At 48.0% G+C, this 22,649-nt stretch overlaps 1 protein-coding gene across 1 annotated transcript in view; it reads left to right on the forward strand.

Annotated features, from left to right (window-relative positions):
* Positions 1-22,649, forward strand: part of LOC144827787 (protein ATP1B4-like) — a 224,936-nt gene that overhangs the window by 152,978 nt on the left and 49,309 nt on the right. Inside the window, exon 6 of the mRNA XM_078685973.1 lies at positions 7,023-7,219. Coding sequence (XP_078542099.1) covers positions 7,023-7,219 — 197 coding nt within the window. The remainder of the gene's footprint in view (positions 1-7,022; positions 7,220-22,649) is intronic.

A 22,649-nucleotide genomic window follows, 5' to 3' on the forward strand; every position in this document is an offset into this window, starting at 1 on the left:
TGAGTGTCGGGAAGGGCCATTACTTACAAGAGGCAAAGCTAGAATGGATCATGATGCTACTCCTCACCCACAGCAATGGTAATAAATTGCATATTACATTCTGCACATTTGCATATAAGGTTTATGTCATGGCATTTTTTTTTTGTATACAACTTCGTAAAATCGATATATAACCAAAACCTGGTTGCAAGTGGTTAAAGGTGTGCTTTAAGTCAAAAATCCCTCTGAACAGGCCTTGTGACTGGTCGGAGAGTTGCTTCCATGTATTGACTAGTTGGAATATGCGATCGGTGAGACAGATATATATATTTCTACGCCTATCCTCCCCTCGATGTGGTAAAGGAGCCAGGAATACGTATACTTAAGCGTGGATTTCACATTTATTAGCCTGCTACCGAAAATCCATCAGACGCGTTTCGACTGTCCTGCAGCCTTGTTCACCAAAAGTGAGGTTCCATCAGCCTTGTTCACCAAAAGTGAGGTTCCATCAGCCTTGTTCACCAAAAGTGAGGTTCCATTTTACAACTATGTTTACACAGCGTGACGTGGGCATATCCCTCGAAGCAATCACAGAACATTATGATGCTCTTTCTAATTGATAAAGAAAAGGGAAATTGAACCAATTAAATTAAATTAATAGAGCACGGTACAATCAAGCCCTAGTGGGCAGACTTCAAATATTCACTTTGCCCAATGCTCCAGTAGTGCAATGCCCAGCTCCATATTTACAAGGCGGTGTTCAGCCACTTTGCGTGTCTTAATGCCGCATTGTAAATATGGACTTTCTTGCCGCAGTTTTCTGCGGCAAAGGGGCGTACATTGGGTGTTGCTGTGGGCGTACCCATGCAACAACCATTGCTTTCTGACTCTGCTCCAGATTTACAAGGATCTGTAAATCTGAGGCAGCGCCAAAAATCTAACGCCTTTGAAAAGGAGGCCTTTGAAAAGGAGGCGCAACGAGGAGAAATACTTTTATTTTTGCTTGTTTTTTGCGCTTTCTTTGTATGCTACATTGCGCATCACACAAAGAAGGAGCAAAATGCTATTAATTATTGTTTTTGTGCAGGGGCGGTGTTCATTCTTCCACTAATACAATCATCCCGGCAACACAGGCACCCTGGCACCTTATCTTGGATGGCTTCAGTTTTGGGTTATTTGTCAAAAAAGTGTATTTGTTCATTTTGTCTTCTTGCGCTATTCTGCTGCTACGACCCCATCCTATATTACATTCTTACACTCCTCGGCTGAGCAATCCAGGAGCTCCAGATTGTTATCGTCATTTAGTCATCGCACATAGATGGACCTAAAGGGGTAGTACCAACCCCAATTCAGCTCTCATCTGTCTCACAGGCCACTCATTGCCGCCCTCCTGGGGAGTCGTGCACAGGACATTTCAGTTAGCAGGTCATCTTTTCTCCTGCGGCCTGTTAACTTTTGCCTGGTTCTGCTGGCAGACTCTTAATCAGCGTGCTTCTTGTTGCAGGGTCTATCTATGGGGTGGTATTGTCAATGGTCGGTTTCTTCTGACCCGCTTTTTCTGGTCACTCTTGTGCCAGTTGGGGTTCTCTTCTCCCCGCTCCTATTTTCCAGCCCCCATTCTCTCTCTATCTGGTCCAAGCCTACCTCTACACAAGGATTCCAACATGATATAGGTCTTATTACATTTTGTAGGTTGGGTAGCACTAATTGTATATTCTCAGTTGGTAACAGTTCCACATTTCATGAGGCGGTCGATAAGCCGCTATGTCCTCTGCACTGATAGGCCAAGTATAAGTTCTGCCTGGAATTCACAAATGCCCAATTTACAGTTCCACAGTCATGTAGAGGTCTCTAGGCCTAGTTTCTTCGTGCCCCAGGTTTCTTTTTCCATGAGGCATGCCACCACCTCCCACCGGCCTTTTTCTGGACCATGACCACCACTCAAGTCTCCCTGACGCTACCTCACCTGCGGAGCACGGCTACCTCAGCCCCGGTCCCTCACCCCCAGGATCACGCCACTCGTGATAGGGCGCTGCCTCGGCTTCCAGAACCAGCGGCGAGAGGCTCATCTTCAAGCCTACTGTGCACTATGCTGCAGGCGGCTGCCCCATCCACCACAGGCCCTGGTGACGGAGAGTTTCCAGCAGTCACACTTCGCCAAGCTCCCTCCCTCCTCCGCTAAACATTGTGTATAATTCAGGCAGTGGTTACCCGAATGTTGTCATGGCTTCGTGTTTTTTAGGCGGGCGCTTATTTGCAGCAGGTTGTTTAGGGACTGAAGCCCTTTCTTGTGGGAGCCCAAAGACTGAGCTTCCATCTTGTTTTCGGCGCTTAATCAGATTCCAGAACGTACTACCTCAATATCAGTTGTTGTCCATGGATCAGTGTTGTGTGTAGTGGGACCAAGAGAGCAAATTATAGAACCAAATTGTGAGGGAGAGAGGAAGTAGGAAAGAGTAATTGGGACATCATTCTACCATTGTGTGTTTTCTGTTGGTGTTAATGCCAACTCTACTTCGAATATGGAGAGTAGCGAACCTTTTTCTGTACTTAGTAACCAGTCTGGAATTCGGAGTTTTAATAGGTAGTTTCTTTATTTTGATCTGATCTGCAGCTCACAATAGAATCAGGAACAATCTGTTTCAATAGTAGGTCACTATATACATTCAAAAGGCACCATTAAGAGAATGGTATGCCACTTCCCAGCCTCCGGTCCTAACTGGTGTAGGGGACAGAGTTTTTGTCACCTGGATTGGACCTTAAGTTTGCCGACCGGTGCAGGTAAGAGCGGGGGTGGCGGCTGTCGGGCAACTTGTTCTTGGGGGCGGGGATGGTGGTAGACAACAGACGACTCTGCCGCCCCCAAAAACAGAGCTACTCCTTATATGCTCCTGCATTGTTTCTAGCCTGAAAAAAGACAGTTTGGGCAAACATTGTTACACTGAGAGCCATGAATGAGTTCACTGGCCTCGCCTTTATCTATGGTAGGAGCAACAGTGTGTCACTGGTTGTATGTCAGAATATCCGGCGCACACATACTTTTCTGCAAACAAATTGTATCCAGCATGTGAACTACCAACAATTCTTGAAGATAAGTATGCAATACGTCAGTATAGACTTGCTTTGTTAACTCCACAGCTTAAGTACATTTTAGATATCTATGTATTGGCAAGGGACAGATGTCAGTGTTACCTAAATTAACTTTTCTTTTCAGTGCACTCTCTCTTATTTTCCCGCAGGACAGTATTAATAAAATTCAAGGAAAGATAGGCAGCTTCATCTGGGGGCAGAAAAGTGCCAGGTTATCTTGGAAAAAATTACGAAGAAAATTGTTGAAAGGTGGTTTGGCACTCCCTGATATAAATCTATACCTATTGGCCTTTCAATTTAAGGGGATAAGGATGCTTCTATCTACTCCGTCAGAAACCTCCTGGGGTAGATTACTAGGAGAACGTGTGTTAGCGGAGGGTGGCAGTGGGCAGGCGGGTGTTTCTATATAAGTTTGGGGCTCCAAGATTCTTCAAGAAGGTATGCCTTAAGGTGTTAAAAGCGGCACTTCAGATATAACATAAACTAAGATGTATCTGGGGTGTTGGCTATTTTTCCCCATTTGCACCAATCTGGGATTCACCGGGTACCCCGGCCTGTTTGGGAGATTCTTTGACGATCCCGATAAGAAGAGCAGAGTTAGAGAAGTGGTCGGATCTGGTAGATTCGGATGGGGTTCTCCCTTGGGAAGTACTTTTAGACAAGATTTGGTCCACATTTTCACGATTTAAGTATTTTCAGTCAAGATCATGGTTCGAGGCAGAGGCAGGAGAGACAGTAGGCAATTGGGAGCTAGAGCAGTTATTTCAGAGTGTTTCACCGAGGAAAAAAGAGGTATCATTTTGGTATAACAGCCGCTTAGATGCAGTAGACCATGAGGTTCCCCAGCAGGCAGCTGTCTGGAACACTACTCCACTTCTCCAAGATTCCGAAAACCTCTTTGACCTTTCTGTAAAGTTAATGTATAAATACATTAAGCCTGCAACACTAAAGAAAAATCATTTCTATGTTTTAAACAGGCTATACTATACCCATGCTAAGATCGCCAAATTTGCAGCTCCCTCCGCTTCAGTACCAACATGCCCGAGGTGCCGTATTAATAAGGTAGATGATATACACATGTTCTTTGATTGTGCAGAACTGGGAAGATTTTGGAAAGAGGTGGGAGAATCCCTAGCGGACATTCTACAAATGCACATAGTGGCAAATCTGTCTCTGGTCTTTTTTGGCCTAAATAAGCAGGAAAATATAACATCTTTACAGCCTCAGATGGGTTTACTTCTTAATTTGGTGGTCTTGGCCAGAAGAGAGATCTGCATAAGATGGAAGAATTCTACCCCTCCAACTAGAGAAGGTTGGATTAAATCCGCTCTGCGTATGGTGAGTCTAGAGTATGAAGAATCACCTACATATATCTGGTCCCCTTTGACATCGTTGGGACGACGCCTGCATATGATTAACGGTTAAAGTCTGGAGAGCGGCATATAAGTCCAATGATTACGCCCAGTCCTCGGGATAAAGAGGAAGCCCATGGATGGCTAGACGGAAGCAGCGAGTCGGAGGGAGCACAGTTAGTATAAAGCGGCTTGTCAGAACTGCTGAGTCTATGGGGAGATGAGGACGCAAAAAAAAAAGGGACAGATAAGTGCAGTTAGAAATAGTAACTCTATGCTTAGTCATAAAAATGTCTTCCTCAATATTTTGGTAATCAATAGTCTGGCTACGACATTTTTATAGCATAGCATATTTACTCCTCAATATCTACGTTCAGTCCCCCATTATGAGTATAATAAAGCAAGTCCTGAGAAAAATTATTCCTGTCAGCTCACCAGCACTGCGCCCGACTGCCCAGTGGCCTGCTTTAAGGTCTGTGAGCATCAATTCTACAAGACATCAAAATGGAAGCCTCCAGTATGGAGGACACCATAACCACTCCCACAACAACTGAGCAGGCCTTGCCTGTAGATAGGTCTGTATACCAGGTAGGCATCCACGGGCAGATTGGCACAACATTTGAACGTGAGAATAAATTATAAATACATTTTGGGAAATGAGTGTCTGGGGATGTAAGGTCCAGGGAGTGTTAATAGATACCTGGGTGCTGCATTTTCCAGATTTGTATTGCCCGTGACATACAGTTTGACTAGTTTCGTGTACAAGTTCAATTTAGTGTGCAGATGGCTCGTTTTATGAGTGGAAGGTATACACAAAATGTGATTTTAGACACGTGAATCCTTGAACCCTTCTGTACATTTCAAAACACGCATGAAAAAACACACCCTCAAGGCGTTGGGAGTGAGTGTTCTAGGGCGAGATGCTTGGAAATATCAGGAACAGAAGTTGGGCATAGTCACAAACTCTTTTCCGACACACTACCACTTTGGTAATGGTCAGTGATTCACTCCTGTTAAAAACAGAAATAACTCAATTTCCAGGGTAGCAATGGAAACAGAAAACCAGCAAAATGAGCAGAGGTGTGAGCATAACCTGGAAAACCTTTGGGTTTTCTCTAAATGCCTAAATCGACAACACCACACAAGGTCCTTAACCACCATTTACCCTAACTGAGATTAGAGCAGCACTATTGGTAAGGAAGCCTCGCGTGGCTCCTGGTTTAAACTACATCCCAGCATATGTTTGTCCTGGATGAGGCAAGTTGGGTACCATTTTATTCCAAATAATGAATGGTATCCTTAAAACTGTTTTTCTTCATGTAGCATGAAGAAGTGGTGTTAAATCTTGACTTTGCTAGTTATCGTCCAATTTTCATCCTGGATTTATCTGGAAATATTTGTACTTTTTTAGGCTGCTTATAATTAAACTAATCTTGGAATAAGGTTGGTGATAGAAAGACTCAATAGAGGCCCAAATTGCTTTCTCAAAGGGCTTTGACAGTGAAACAGACTATATAGTAATAAAAAGCCCCCCCTGCTTTTATCTTTCCTTAGACAAGAAGAAAATAGCCCTATCCTGATAAACATTTTGCAACAATTTCGTACATTAACACTTCCACTACCATCCACTATCTTAGGTCAGTGCAAGAGATGTCTATTAGGGATAGAGTTACTAAAGTTTGCACGGGCACTCATGCTGCATGACACAAATCGAAGCTCCTATTTGCTATAAGGTCTGCAAGCACCATTCAAAATTGGAACCGTACCTGCCACCAGCAGCGTAGCGTGGGTTACCAGTGCCCGGTTCAAAATGTTAAAAGAAAGTATCGCCCACCTAACATGTGGACCGTTAGCTCAGGAAGTGCTAACGGTCCATGGGTTAGGGGGCGTAATAATTTCTTTTAAAATTGTGCGCCCCATAAGAATTAGGAGCCTGGGGCACCCGCCCCTGTGGACCACCCCGCGTCTGCGCTACTACCTGCCAACATTACTAAATCTACCCCTCAGAGTTAGTCAAGTCTGCTTTCTCGCCCCCACCTCATTTAGCCTTTTCTGAAGTTACATCCAGGAGGATTCAATTTACTCTAAACTTGATAATCCAGTTTTGAATGGTAGTTTGACACCAATATTGCCGTTCTTGGATGAGAAAGGCCTCACAAGTTATCTGTGAAAAGCAACTGTGTACCTCTTTACTCTTAAAAGGGACTAGTTATTCATCAAAAGGTGCTTGTTTGAGAGAGCTTTCTATTTTTAGGATGTTTTCTATTGTATTCTATGAACTGTTTGGTTATAGTGCGCATTTAGGGCCATATTATCAAGAAAGGGCGATACACTATCACCGCTTTTATTGGCAGAAAATTGCCGCTAAAGTGGCGATAATGGGTTTGATAATATGCCCTTTAGTTTGGTAACATCAAAAAACATGTCCAAACAAACCTGTACAATTTTGGTAATGCAAAACAACACCCTGTTGCACTAATATTTGTAATATACATCCATCAAGCCCCAATCTTTAAATTACCCCTTATGTATTCAGTTTTTTTCAAGTTGGTGATGGTTTGACACAGGCTGTTAGTGACTTTGTATTTTATTGTCCTTCAGCTTATAATGATAGCCTGCAATCAACAAAGAACATAGAATGTACCCCTGGAAAGTACTTCAGGCAACCTGGAAACGATGATGAACCGAGGAGAGCCTGTCAGTTCAGGCGCTCAATGCTCCAGAATTGTTCTGGGATAGAGGATCCCACCTTTGGCTATTCTGTGGGACAACCCTGCCTCTTTCTGAAGATGAATCGGGTAAAATAGCAATGTCAAATGTGTGAGGGGCGGTGGGTTGCCAGAGAAGTGACTGCCTGGTTCCAAGAATTACTCATAAAGAATGTTCACCTTTTTTGCTCAGATTGAAAGGGAAAAGCTTAGTCAGCACCAGGTGGGTTGTCATGGAGAACCCGCTGTCTAGTCAGGGAACCAGATTCAAGTTTTTCCAATTTCCTTTATAACTTGTGCAGAGCCTCTCACTTGGGAACTAAAGCTTCAGTATGCACTGGCTGGTAAAGTCATGTCTAAGAATACATCATTTGCTGGATTCATTTTTCACGAGATTCCACAGATTGCACCACAGATATGTAGTACAACTGTGGACATAGATGTAGTAACAACAGCCCCTGCCCAGCACAGCAGCTTATTCTTGACCAATTAGAGAAGAATGCTTCTCCAAAAAATCCAGAGTAAATCTGTTTACAAAAATGTGTAATTGTTCTTGCTTTGCTGTGGGAGGGCACCAATAATAAGGCTATATGATAAAGATATTAACCATCGCATACTGAAAGGTGTTCCCATTGCCTGCACTGAAGTGTGCGTGAACGCGTACTTGGGATTCACATTTTCCACAGTTTATGTTATCCTCAATAACCCCTGAGTTCTGGAGTTCATAGCCTTTCTTGTCCTAACGGGTCTCATCCTGTGCCCCCCATCTTGGTGTAAGATGTTTGTTTTTGTTTGTCTGGCAAGGAGGATATTGTTGGTCAGTCTCTAAGCTCTCCACAAAATAGCAGGTTTGGAGAGGTGAGCGAGATGTGGACTAAGTTGGTGTGTTTGAGAGCTGGGGTTTGGTTAAGAAGGGTTGGGGGTACAGGATAGTATTGAGACCAGAAAGAGATGGAGCTGGCCACCATTTCTGTGTGGGACAAAATATCCCGCCTTCCCCTACGCACTGTTTTGGCTTCCATCTCGATGAGGAGTAGAAGCATCAGTACTTCATCATGAGAAGTCACTAATCTGGGAGTAGTAACTAAACCTGTGGTACCAATGATCCTCACACCATTCCCACTGGCTTAAGAGAAGGCACCTACCCCATCTTAACCCCTTCACTATTCCGCCGCAGTGCTAAGGGGCGGGGCGGCCGCGCGGCGGGCGCATGCTGGTGACGGAACCGCTCCATCACCAGCCGCGGTTGCGCTGTGCTCATGACGTTGCGGTTCCGTCACGGCCCCGCCCGCTCAATGGAACGCTCAGCGCAGGCGCGGAATCCGCGCCGCGCAGGCGTGCCGAGCGGGCCGTGACGGAACCGCTCCGTCATCAGCACAGCGCGACCGCAACTGATGATGAAGTGGTTCCGTCACCAGCAGGGGAGGGGTTAATGACCAGCCATTGAACAATCCCGGTAAGTGTCCATCCATGCAATTTGGTGTAAGCTAAGATAATATTGGTAGTGTATTTACGAGGTCTGAACTGGGCAATCTCTTGCATTGCCTGATAACAAGAGACTATAACACAACTTTCTGATACAAGTTGGTTTCTAGGGTCCAAACACATTAGGGTTTTTTGTATTATTCATTGTAGTTCTCTCGTGAATTCCATATTCACCATCTATAAAACAATCAAGGGCTTATTTACAAGCTGCTTGCGCCACCTGCACGTCACTTATTCCCATATTAAAAGCTGTGGTGTAACATAGACCCGCTGCCCCTGCAGTGCGTGGGGAGCCCAAGCTCCAGGGGGCCTCCTCAGCGCAGTACCCTTGCCTGAGAGCTCCCGATTAAGTCCGGAAGGGGGCCCCTCTATGCACTTTGCAGGGGATTGTTTATTCAAGCTCATACTTTAAGCACATTTCCAAAATTTCAGTGGTGTATCAAAACGGATCCTGTTTTTTAAACATGAACAGATCTATGCATTCCTTTTCACAAAAAATGATTATGAACAAGTCCACAACTTCTGATAACAGAAGGAAAAGTAGCTCGGTTGAAGGCATGGTATTGTGTTGTATTGTTTTGGTTCTTGAACTGCTCTTCAGGTGAACACAAAGAGATCCGAGGTCCAGCTGAAGCTGCTAATTCAGGTGGGAAAAGCACAGATCGGGATCAATTTAACTTTCCCACCCACCAAAGATGCATCCATCGTCTGGATACTTTTTGTACATTCGGCCAGTTAGGATTTTCTCGTTGTGACTTAATCTCTGAAATGGAGATCCTTTTCTTCCAGTGTGGCAAGGCCGCAGTCTGTAGCTGACAAGCGCTTTGCGATTTGAATACCTTCTTGCTGAGTTGAAACAAATTTGCTGGTGCAGAGAAGCTCCAAGCAGGTTGAACTTCCTTGTTCAGTCCAACAAAGTCTCGCCTTTGCCCGATCAGGTCAGGTGGTTAGTTCCGGTCTTCTGGAATTTAGAATATTTGTAAGTCCCAAAACTTGGCAGGGCTAAGTCACTTTTTGCTCAGCTCTTCACCCACAGCTCTCAGTTTTCAGGGAAGGCTGGATCTAGCAAAGGCTTTGAACAGGGTTCAGCGCAAGTCCAGTTGGAACTGGGCAACTGGGAATCCAGGAAAAGGTGGTTCTTCAGCTTTTTGTATCCCTATAACTTATTTGCCCTGGGTACAAGAGAAACCAGATGTAGTCCTTTAGAGTTCTCCTAGCTTAGAGGATGCAAGGTATTGTTCTCTTCTGATCTTCTGATCTTCTGCAGGTCCAGCAAGTGTTCTGAAGAGGATTTCTTGAGGTACCACATTTATGGGTTGCACTAGCCAGTGGGTGGGGGTGACTCCAGGCTCTTTTCCTGACCAATGGGGAAAAGTTCCCACAGATTACTTCACCCACTGTTACAGCAGTTCCTGGTTGCCCTACAGCAAACAATCCTACAGTGCAGTCCCCTCTCCTGTATCTACTCCAGACCCGTTTTTAGGGAAGCTTCCCTCTCATGATCTTTGGCTCATGCTTGTCAATGGATGGCTAAATCAGCACTACAGTCGCAGTGTCTCATTACCTCGCAAAAATACTTAGCTGGATCTGGTCTTTCTTGGATGGAGAGAAAGAGTCAGCCCTGCATGCGTTATTGTAGTAGCACTAGACTGCTCCGATGTAATGTTCGCAGGAACCACCGAAAAACATATCTAAGCTGCAAGTTGTCTTAAGTTCAGCTGCTGGAGAAGTAAAATCCTACCTCATCTACATCTTTCCTCATAAGCCTGATACGATACGCACCGCCTGTCTATTCAGTCCAGCGCGAAATGTAAAATCCTTAGCATCACTCATGAGATAATTTGTGGAAAATCCCTGATTACATACAGAACATGGGTAGTTCTTCTAGTGCCGCTGTAGACAATCAATTGAGGTGTCTAACATCAATTGTGTACATTCCTGATCATGCAAGCACCCTTTGGAATCTGCTAACTCATCATGTGCATGTCACCAATCAACTCATTCATTTTCAGAGGGCAGCTAAGATTTAATTTTTTTATTTTATAACACATTTTATTAGTTTTCGATGCAAAAATAAACCATGCCAGAGCATTTGTGTGCCAGTTAATCAGTACAGTCAATATGATCACATTAATGGTTACATAATCCACCCCTTCCAGTGACACAGGAATAATGAGGGTCATCCCTCCTCTCGCAACAGATTCGTAGTTAGTATAGGCTCTCAGCAAATTGATTCCAGGGAGCCCATATCTTTTAATGTTTCTTGGGCACACCTCGAGCCTTATACACAAGTTTTTCCATTACTGCACATTTGTTCGTGCCCCTAATCCATGCATGCAAGGGGGGCCTCTCCTTCCAGTGCCTGTTCCTGTCTCTCTTTCCACCATAGCGATGAATGAGCATGAGGCACGCCCCTCCCCCAATGCGTCCATAATTCCCAACAGTATAATTTTGGGATTGAGGGTAAATTCCCGCCCTATAACACACCCCACAATATTGTTGACCCTTTTCCAATATATTTGCACTTCGGGGCATTCCCAAATTGCATGGTAGAATGAGTCTGAAGACAGGCAACACCGAAGGCCCTCGGGTAACCTGGGGGGCTGGGGTGTTGGTGAGTAAGGATATGTATAGTCTGGAGATACCAACTTTTCCCCAGTTGTGCGGGACTGAACTCAGAGAGCGCTCCCAGTTTTTGTTTGTAACCTTCCAGGGCACACTGTAGATACTGGTAAATCTAAGAGTGTAGGTGGAATTCAGTCACTAATTCCCAGGACAATGTCAGATGGCCTGCAACCAGGACATCTCCCATTGTGGATATACCTTCCAGGTTCCATCTGTGAAACCTCTCCTGGCCTGCTATCTCTGATAGCCACATCTCTTTGCCATAAGGGGGGTTGCCCCGGTAATGGTGCCAAACCATTTCATATTGCGGAGAGCCGCATACCAGCATCATATGGGAAAGCGAATGATTTATTTATTTATTTATTTTATTTTAAAGGTTTTATATAGCACTGGCTAGACCCGGAGGTATCAGAGCGCTTTACATGAGCATCAGATCATAGTTACAGGTTACATCGTTACAAAGGTTACACAGTTATTAGAGCATGGCAACATAATTACTTGTAAGGTCAAGATAAACAATAAGCACAAATACGAAAGGGGAAAAGCAAGCAAGGGCGAAGATTCAGGTGAGGGGGAAAGAGCTGGGGAAGTAGACAGGTAATGAAGGCGGGAAAGAGGAGGTGAGTGTGAAGGACATCGCATGGAAAGAGGAGGGGAAGGGCGACGGGGATACAAACCGGTAGACGAGTCAAAGCAACGTCCAGAGTCCAGTAAGCTGTGATCCCAGGGGAAGTGGTATCACTTCCCTATCTCTGTTGCGAGAGGCACCCTTTACGCAGTGGGCTCTCTCAGAGGGGTCTCTGAGACTCCAAGGCCTACATACTGGATCCTTCCCCAAAAAGGAGAGAGGGAGTGCTTTGGCAAGGGGTGCCATACCATACCTCAGCTGTGAGTGGCTCCCTTGGCGCAGTGGACTCTCTGAGCGGGTACGCTGAGACTCCAGAGTATAAATATTGGATCTTTCCCCAACAAGGGGAGAAGGAGTGCTTAGTCAAAGGGCACAAAGGACAGGGGGCTAAGCAGACTAGCAGGCAAGGTGAGAGATTCAGGGGAGAGTGGATAGGAGCTAGGATCTAGGGAGAAAGACAAAGGGAGAAAGAGTACTAAATGGGAACAAATGTAATTAATGAGTTATTCTATAGCGCTGGCTAGACCCGATGGAATCAGAGCGCTTTACATGAGGGACAATAATGTTGCAAGTTACATCAGTTAAAAGTTACATAAGTATCAAGAAAAGCATTTACAGAACATAGGGGACAAGGTAATGGAGCAGGAAGGGTAAGGAGATAGGGTAAAGGGGTAGGAGGAAGACAGGACGTAGAGACGAGGGGAAAAAAGTTACAAAAGATACCAGGAAAAACTTTTTAGGAGCATAGAAGAAAAGGAAAATGGGGTGAGCAATGGAAAGGGGGTGAGGACAAAAGGGGTAGTGTAGATACAGCGGAGAGACAAAGAGAAAGTTTGTCCAAGGTCCGGCTGGGTAGGTGACGGCCGAGGGGGAATCCTCGGCCCATCTCCTCTTCAGCTATCAGGTAGCTCCACCGGGCATCGGTCAAATGACTAGGTCTCAACACAAAAACATTAAAGGGGAACAGGGCGAGAAGAAGGGAGCGTAGAGGGGGAAGGGAGTGGGGTGAAAGGGTAGGAGGGGGAAACAACAGAGAGACGAAGGAAAGTCTGCCCAAAATCCGGCTGGGTAGGTGACGGCCGAGGGGGAATCCACAACCCATCTGTTCTTCAGCTAACAGGTAGCTCCACCGGACAACGGTCAAATAGCAGGGTCTCTACGATCGAGGGAGGGTTCAGAGTACATGTCCAGGAGGGAGAGCAGGATCAAGGTCAGGTGAGGGATGTGGTTAAGCTCAGGACGCTGACCAGTTCTATTGTCCGGGAGCTTTAGAGCATCGTGGAGAGACCAACTGAGGCTGCTAACTTGAGGTCAGGCAGGGGGGTTGAGACCTTGGTGTTAAGTTCAGTCAGTCCCCAAAATTCACAAAGCATAGGGGGTGTAATCTATGCCATGAAGCGGCAGGAGGACAGGGCCAGTGTCCGGATGTCTTCAGAGGGGGTGAGTGGCAGGTCTGGCGTGGCGTCTCCAGAGTAATTCTGCAATAATCAGGGAGCCCTCCCGTTCTGCAGCCCCATCGAGCATACCAGCTCCTCGCGTACATAATTCCATCAAAGAACAGGCACAGTAGCACACAAGGCGAGAACTCTATTCTGCGCCAACCTCATAAGCCTAAATCTAGTAGACCACAACTCCTAAACCTTACTTGCATTAGGAAATAAACGTAGTAACATAACCTGCAGTAGGGAATAAATCAAACCTAGAACACAGTAGAAAACATAAGACAGTAGGTAAAAAACCTAGTAAGCATAAAAGCACATCTATAAGCATAAATCAAGGTGCATAAATCACACTACAAACATTCCATTTCCTAGCACCTATAAAAAGTACACTAGGGCCTTGTGCCCTACAAACCTAATAGTCCCCTGGGCCAACTGGCCATCTAAAAAGGGCTCAAATGCCCTCTGTCCAAAAAGTCAGGGCGCGCTGCCAATGCAGCGGCATTCACGGGGGCGCACTTGGCGCAAACCTAAACGTGGCAGCTGCCCACTACTTGCTGGGCAACTGGGAATCATCAATGAAAGGCCTAAACGTTGCAGCTGGCACTAAGTGCTGCGCAGCTGTGCAGGCCAAGGTAGGGATGGGGCAAAGGAGTGCATCTCACTCCTGGAGTAAAAAGACATGTCCCCTGAAATAAAGAAGAACCTAAACGGTGCAGCTGCTCACTACTTGCTGGGCAGCTGTGAAAGCTAAAATGCGGCATGGGCTCTCACTGGCCCTCAGGACAAATGTGTCCCCCTTTGTTGGAGCTACTTGGGGTTCAGTAAATATGATGGGGAGACTTGCTACATAGCAGTGTGCGTAAACCATGTGAATAGGGAAAGTCCAACTCAAGTCTATATGCATGGTCGCACCTGTCCGTCCAATTCCATTCATGAATATTCCCTAGTTGTCAGGCCTAATAGTACAGCTTAACGCCCGCGCAACCCAGTATAAACACCTATAGAGAGCGACAACATTTTTCAATGCAGACCCTGGCTCACTTCCCAGCCCAGAGAAAACTGCTAATTTGCGTCAGGAGATCTATGAAAAAGGTGGGTGGAATCGGGTGGGTGTAGTGCTGTAAAACATAGAGGAAACAAGGGCAGGATACTATATTAAATATCACCCCCACCCCCTTCAAGCCAACAATAGCGGTAGTTTAGCCCATTCTTTCATGACATGTCTCGCCTTAGTCAGTAATAGGGTGATGTTGAGATCCAAATATCTTTGTTGTGTGAGAGCTACAGACATGCCCAGATAGCAAAAGCTGTCGCCCGCCACCCTCCACCTGGAATCAACCATCTACCAGCTGGACGCCACCCAAAGGGGTACAATAGTCAACTTTCCCCAAGTAACTCTGAGTCCTGATGCATCTCCATAAATTGCCAGGATTTCCATTATCCACAGGATAGTGCCCAGCAGTCTCTGAATTAAGAGAAGCATATCGTCCACGTACCAAGAGACACAGTCTTCAGCACCTCCCTCCCACCTGAATCCACTGAGTCTAGCATCCATCCAGATGAGCTCCGTGAGGGTTTCCAGCACAAGTGCAAATAATAATGGAGAGAGCAGCAAACCCTGCAGAGTGCTCCGTTCTACAGGGAACATAAGCAATAAGGTTCTGTTTGCACAAACTTGGGCCCAGAGGTCCTCAAGCACGAGAGAGAGACCAACACCAAAAAAGAGGTTCAAAATGCATTTTGTGGACTTATGCTTGTAGGAAGGGCCAGTGTACGGTAAACACCCTTTCTATGTCCACTAGGAGAAATGCAGCATCCCTTGATAGTTCGTCCGAGTGGGCTAAAGCTAGATGCAGGTAGCGGAGGAATTGTCTGGTGCTCTGTTAGAACTGGCTATTTCTGGTAGGTTAAGGCTGACGCCAAAGCCAGGCAGAAACCACCATTCTAGTCAGGGCAAGGGAGTCACACGCCAAGATAACCCCTGCTCACCCCCTTGGTAGCTTGGCACGAGCAGACAGGCTTATCCCAGAGGCAATGTGTAAAGCATTTGCGCAAGCACACAACAGCAACAACATCCTAGGGGGGGAGGAGCCAAGCTCGCGTCCGAGATGGACGCGTTATAGCTCGGCTCCGTTCGCCTGCCTGTTTTTATCATTTATCCTGCCGTTATCCTGCCCCGGGAAGCCCTCTTTGCTGTGCTGTAGTACTAAGACGCCTTGCAGGCACTCACCTTTTGCTCCGGTGGTCCTGGGTGCCGTGGATCCTGTGCTGCGCTCCCGCTCGCTTCGGGGCCTCCGGGGCGGGCTGGCCTGGACCTTCTTGGCGGCGCCCGGACGGGACGGAGCACGATGATCGGCCCTTGATGGCGCAGTGGACGTGATCGTGGAGGCCGTTGTGCGTGTAGGCCGGCTGTGCTTGCTGGCCGGCTCCGGTGGGCCGGAGGTCTTGGGTGGAGGCGCTGCCTTCCATTGACGGGGCTACTCGTATATCCGGCTTGCTCCCCCTTTGTTCTCCGGTCCGGCCATTTTGATTTCCTCCGCCCGGACTCGGAGAACGGGACCGGCGGCACTGGGGAGCCGGTGAGTCCCCATCTTCTGGTGGCCCCCCTTCCTGCACCGGGGTGCCCTGCCGCCGGTCGGCTGGTCTTCATTTGCCTCGCTGCTGCCCTGACAGAGGTTGACGGCTGCCGCGGCCTCGCCGGGCTTCCAAGATGGCGGCCGACCCTGAGTGTCTCGGCCCAGCCTGGGCGAGCGCTGGAGGCCCGCCGCATGGCCCGGGTGCCGGATACTGTAAAGGTTTTCCTACACTTAGGATATCCTGGACGCCCTGCACTCCTGGCGAGCTTCTGTGGCTGCACCCGTCTTCATCCTGGAGGTGGATCCTCTCTTCGGGCCGTTCGGGCCCCCAAAACCGGGTGTGGCTTCACCGTTGCAGGGTGCGGCTGGAACTATCCTAGGAAAAGTGGCCCCGGCGACAGCTGCGTCTGTGAGTGTGCGGTGTTCCGTTGCCCTTCATCGTCCTGTGCTGTCTCCTTTGCCGCTGGTCCGGGGGCCGGATTCCGTCTGGCCTGGACTCGATGACTTTTCCTGCCTCCTTTCGCCTCGACCGACCGGCCATGGTTCCTGTGCCAACCCAGCTGGATCGGCCTCTCTTGAACTGTCTCTGAAACTGTGCCTGCATTGTGTGCGATGTTCCATGACTTTCCTGGATCTTCCGTGTTTTACTCCACGTGTCTTATCTGGACTGCCGTCTGATCTCCCTGTTCTGTGCCTTCGGTTTTTCGCGGTCTGGTTCTTAGTGGATCGGACCACTACAGCTTTGGACAAACAAGGACAGGGCTGATACAAATTTGCCTCTGTGTGCGGTAGTCTTGTACTGGTTGGATGATCGGCATGTAACGGTATGCTTATATGTGACTTTATGGTACTCCTGGAGTGTATCCTGATACTTTTTGGCTTCCCGAGGGCTCTGCCCTTTGTCTCAGGCGGGTGGGTGGGTGCAGATAATACTGTCTCTTGGCCCTCCCCGTGTGTGTTCTTTTCCCTTTTTCCCTTCCCCTCCCCTCCCCCGTTTTTGTCTTTTGTTTCCGTCTTTTCTTTGCTCTTCTATATTTCGGGTTCTAATTAGGGCGACAGGCACGCTGCTGGGGGGTAGGCCATAGCCTTCTGCAGGGGTGCAGGGTGGGCTTGAGGGGTGGGTGGGGGGGTCTGTCACTTTGGGGGGTCTTTTTCCCCCCCTTTTTTTTTTCTATGGCTCTTGAGTATTCGCTTTTTCGGGACCCTGTCTCGTCATGTGTCCCCCTGGGGTGTTTCTGATGCATTGCCCTTCCGGTCGTATTGTGATTATGGTTCGCTATGTGTTCTGTCATCGACCTTTAATGTATGCCGTGCACCGGTTTCTGTTTTCCTGCTTTGTCGCCGGGGGGGCGCGTGGTTGGGTAGGAGTCCCTTCTTCTTTTCCTTTTTCTTCCTTCCCCTGCCTCTTTCGTGGGGGGCTTCCTTCCTTTTGTTGGGGTGCGTATCGTACTGCCTTTTATGGTGGGGTCTTTTTGCTTATGTTTGTTTAAGTTGGGTTGTTGCTGTGGTGGGTGGGCGCTGGACGGCGAACGCCATTGCCTCTCCTTGTGGTACTCCAATTGTGCTTGTATTTATCGATATGTTTACTTCGTGTTGGCTTTATCCTGTATTTTTATGATCGCCGGATCGCGGCTCACCACGGCCCCTCCCTTGTTGTTTGACTCACTGCCCATCATGATCCTGTACTCCCCGTTCCCGTAAAAGAAAATCAACCTTCCAATATCCTGTCCCTGCTGCTTGCTCTATGGCTTTTGGTTTTTCTCCTGTGTTTTTGCTGTCATATCCTGTGGACAACCTCGTATTGCAAATTTTGCTTCTACTATGTCGTGGCCAGCCCGTTGGGTTGTAGGCCCGTATTTGTGAGCACTCTTTGTACAATAAAGGTTTTAAAAAAAAAAAAAACAAAAAAAAAACAACAACATCCTAGGCACACCACAAAAGGAACTCCACACAAGGTTATATAAAAATAACTTTTGTATTGTCAAAACACACCAGATAGTAATCACACAATATACATTGTGCCAACTGGCACGGGCAATATTCACAAGGGATTATGTACAGGACAGGGCCACATGGGCCACTGTCAGAATCAACACTTTAGAAATAGAAATACTGTCAGAAATAGCACTTTGTAGATCATAGAATAAGTGTAGCACAAATTAGCAAGTATAGCACACAACCAGTAACTACTGGTAACAGGTAAGTACCACCTACGCAACCCTAACCACCTTAGGAGAATGTCATGCAGGAACCAGGACCTCACTAGGACCACCTGTACTGGAAAGAACAACCACCTAAGAACAAAATACATTTAGGGGTATCAGCAAGAACACATTACACATGATGCATCCAAAACATTCAGAGGTGTAGGGAAAGAAAACACATGATGCATAAAAATACATTCAGCGGTGTAAGAACAAGGAAAACACATGATGCATAAAAACATTCAGAGGTGCCAGACCACACCTCAATAGCGCAAAAACACATGATGCCTAAAAACATTCAGAGGTGCAAGGAAAAACCACACAATTGCGCAAAAACTTACATAAGCCACCACCTGTGGCAGTCCCTAGGCCAACTGGCCTTGATGGGGCTAGGACGCCCTGTGTCCCAATGTCAGGGGCCTAAACGTGGCAGCTGCCCACGAAGTGCTGGACAGATGTGAAGACAGTGATGGGGCCAACGATGGAGCCTTCCAGGCTCTGAACAAAACACTCGGGTCCCCCGAGAGCCTTACTGGGCTCCAAACATCATGTGGGCGGTGAGCCCCTCTGGACTCTAAATATAAAATGCCCTCAAGAGCCTCACTGGGCTCCAAATATAGTACATGCGGCCACGAGCCTCGCTGGGCTCTAAAACTAAGTAATTGCGCCCATGAGCCTCTCTGGGCTCCAAATCAACAATGTGCCCCCTAGAGCCTCCGTGGCTCTAAACACAAAATGGCCCACCGTTGGAGCCTTGCAGGGCTCAAAACAAATAATGCCCCTGAGCCTCTCTGGCTCTTAAACAATCATGCCCAATCGTTGGAGTCCCGCTCGGGGGACTCAAGAGATAATGGCCCCCAGAGCCCTCGGGGCTCTACACACAATCTGGGCCCTGAGCCTCTCAGGGCTCGCAACCAATGCCCCACGCGTGGGAGCGCCCCTGAGGGAACCGGGGTCGCTCTCAAAAGAAAAAAGAAACTGTGCCCGCACTCACCGGGTCCTCGCTGGTGCTGCGGGGGGCGGGAAACACTGCCGGTCTCTTCCGTCAGGCAGCGCGGGGCTCCTCTTCAACACCGGAGCCCCGCCTGCACTCTCAGCCGTTCTCCTTCCAGCAAAACCTCCGGGGCTCTCCCTACACTCGGGAGCCCAGGGGGACCCGGCAGGCAGCTTCCTTCCCTCGTCTCGCGGCTGCGGTGGGGGCGGGACTTCCGGCCAGGCCACGTTGGGATTGGCCGGCCGGCCAACCTCTTCCGGGTCGTCGCAGTCAGCGCGGCGGCCCGGCGGGTGCTGCACACACTCCTGGGATGCGGCGGTGAAGTCTCTCCACGATATGGGGTGGGCTCCCATGAATAAAATAATATAAACAAAGGGCACGTAGGCGGCGTGGGCAGCCGCAGTGAACGGAAAGCGCTCCCCAGCGCTTTGTGGAAGTTAAAAGCGCTCCCAGGCGCTTAGCAGCTAATTGCAGCGCTTGAAGCAAGAATAAAGCGCTCTTCAGCGCTAAAGCACAAATTACAGTGCTTCTAAGCACTGAGGGGCACAGACAGCACGAGGCTCCTCAGGAATGGCCCCCCTTCTGAAACCAGGGACCCAGCAACAAGGCCCTCCTAGGAGCAGAGGGCAGGAGGGTCAAAAGGAAGTCCTTCAGCCCCCAAGCAAAGCAGAGGGGTCCCTAAAACAAAGTCCATCCAGCTTCCAGGACCATCAGGTATCCAGGGGCTGGGCAGGGCCCAGGGAGGCAAGCCTTCCCCTGGGCCAAAGCAGCAGCACGCCCCTGGCAGAATTCAAGTCAGAAACAAGAACATTTTTAGAGTGTCACAGCACCCTTTTTATACCCAAAATCCTTTGTCTCAAGGGTGCAGGCAGTGTGAGAACCAGCTACAACTGGTTATAGGGAACTCCTTTCAGTGTGAGGGGCAGAGGCGACAGCCGCACAGCAGGAGGTGGAGCCAGCATTGTGGCAGGCAGGCACAGCCCTATTCACTCCCAGGTGCTATCTCCTCCCACCACTCTAGTTGCAGATGCAGTCATTCAACCAAGGGCTGACTCAGACAACCTCCTGGGGGCTCCCCAGCCCCTGTCATCCTCAAACCAGACAGTCAATCCACAAGCAGGCCCAGGCACTCCTGGGGCCAGGCTCCAGCCAATCACGTGCCAGCAGACTCACTACACATGCACACACATGTCTAGAAGTGGCACTTCCGCACTAGACACATTCATGCCACATACATCATTACGCAGCATTCAATCTCACGAGTTCGCACATACCAAACTCGACCCTGCACTCCCCACACATCAGGAACTACCATGGTCACACATATTCCCCATGCATTCCTATGGGAGGGCAGGTCACTCACCACACATACACAGAGAGCTCACACACTTTACACTGTACCACAGTGAAAAAGTGCGCAAAGACCTAAAATCACCAACACCAGGTTCCAGAAACAGGCTAGGAAAAAGCAAAAAGTTTCGGGGTGAACCTGCCAAAAAGGGCCAGGTCCAACATGCTCCTGTTGGGCATGAAGCCATTTTGGTAGGCATGGATCATAGAGTGCATCACCTAGCCAAGGTAGGTCACCTAACCCCTACTGAGGATTTTGATTTCTAAATTGATAAGGGAGATGGGGCAAAAAAACGCAATCCTCTAGGGGATTGTCCGGCTTAATGATCACTACATTTGTTGCCCCCCGAAGGTCCTGGGTTAGCCTTCCCCATTCAAACGCATCTGGATAGAACACCAGGAGATGTGGTATCAATAGGGAGGAGTAATGTTTGAAGAGCTTGAGGGGGAACCCGTTTGGGCCTAGAGTCTTCCCGGATGGCATAGACGAGATCACTTGCTGGGTCTCCACCATGGTAATTAGAAGATCCAAATCCTTGCTCTCTGCCACCAAATGAAATTGCAGGGACAGATCCCAAATGATGCAATTATCTCCCTTGGCAGGAGGAGGCTCCTGCCTATTGTACAATGTTTTAGGGTGTGAGTCAAACTCCCTTGCCAGGTGGTCTGCCCCTCTAAGTGTCATCCCGTCCGTGGTCCGCAGCTTAGGCACCAAGGAGGTCTGCAGTTGCAAGCCAATAAAGCAGTTTTCCTGCTTTACCTCCCATCTGCTTTAGCGCTGGGATGCCCTCGGGTAACCACGCGCTTTACAAATGTCTTTCATTCATTCATCTTATATATCTTCCCCTGGGAGTGGAGCCAACCCAGTCAAACTGTATCTAAAAGCTTCTGCCGTAATGTGAAGTGGGGCCTGATTGAGATAGTAGTGCAAGTCCGATGTGGAAGGGACCAGCATCGCACTGTCTAGCTGTGTGATCTCATTCTCCAGTCATAGTAGTTCACCTTCCCAGCATTTAGTTGCCCTGCATACGCATGCAAACGTGCTGTCTTTAAGAACTGTTTTGAACATACTTGAAGCATGGTTGGTGATGAGGCAGTACCCTTATTAGGCTGAAAGTACTTATTAGGCTGAAAGTACTCAGCAATTGTAGTTCGGAACTGTTCCCTAAAGTCACTATCTAAGAACCACCAGGAATTTAGCCACCCAAGTCGCCTATCCCCATCGGCCCACTACATACTGTCAGTAACACTGGTGAGTGATCCGAAAGGCCCCTTGGGAGAATACGCTCCTGTGTGGCACGTCCAAGATTTGAGGAAGGGATCAGGAAGTAGTCTATTCGACAAGAGGTACTATGGAGAGGGGAATATCATTTTTCTGTCTGCTTGGTGGTGTAGTTACCAGACATGCATAAGCCACATCGCATCTGCCCATGGCGGAAGGCACGTGGAGCTCATGAACAGAGTTCATGTCCTGCAGTGGATCCATTATCACGTTAAAGTCGTCCCTTCAGGGTAAAGCCTAGTGTAGCTGTGGTGAGCAGTTGTAACAGCGCCTCCAGTATCGAGTATAGTATGTGTAGGTGAGTGTATACTTTACCTAGTTACAAGGCCAACCATTCCATAGTCCCACAAATCATCACAAACTCTCTAAGGGGATCTGTGTGGACTACGTGTAACACCAAAGGGGCAAGTCCACTTCGCTAGAGCCCCTAGTGTATCCAAGTGATAAACCCTCAAGAAGTCGTGCCTTCCTAAGAAGGAACATTCTGTGCCCAGCAAGCGTATCTCTGGTAACATAAGAACCGCAGGGCGATGTTGTTAAGCATAAGAGAGGACAGTCCCCTGTTTAATTTTATCATTGAGCTCGTTCACATTCCAAGTGACTATGGTGTGCTCCCTGAGGGTCCAACCATCTGATCTGAGGCCATTCTTAGTGGTGTTTCAAGAGGTAGAGATTCTTTTGTTTTAAGTGATATTTGTTAAACATCGTGGGGCATATTTACAAGCCCCTATCACCACAGGAACATCACTTATAAAGACGTTCCTGTGGCGATAGGGCCTTTGCCTTATTTAGAAGGCAGTGTTAAGCCACTTAGCTTAACGCTGCCTTGTAAATAATGCCCTCTTTAACGCTATACTTAGCGTGAAAGGGGTGGGCAATGACTGTTGCGTGAACGTTCAGCTGCAACAGCTATTGATTTTGATGCTGCCCCCTA

Source organism: Lissotriton helveticus, chromosome 4_1 (genome assembly GCF_964261635.1).
Source record: "Lissotriton helveticus chromosome 4_1, aLisHel1.1, whole genome shotgun sequence".
In the NCBI taxonomy this organism is placed as follows: domain Eukaryota; kingdom Metazoa; phylum Chordata; class Amphibia; order Caudata; family Salamandridae; genus Lissotriton; species Lissotriton helveticus.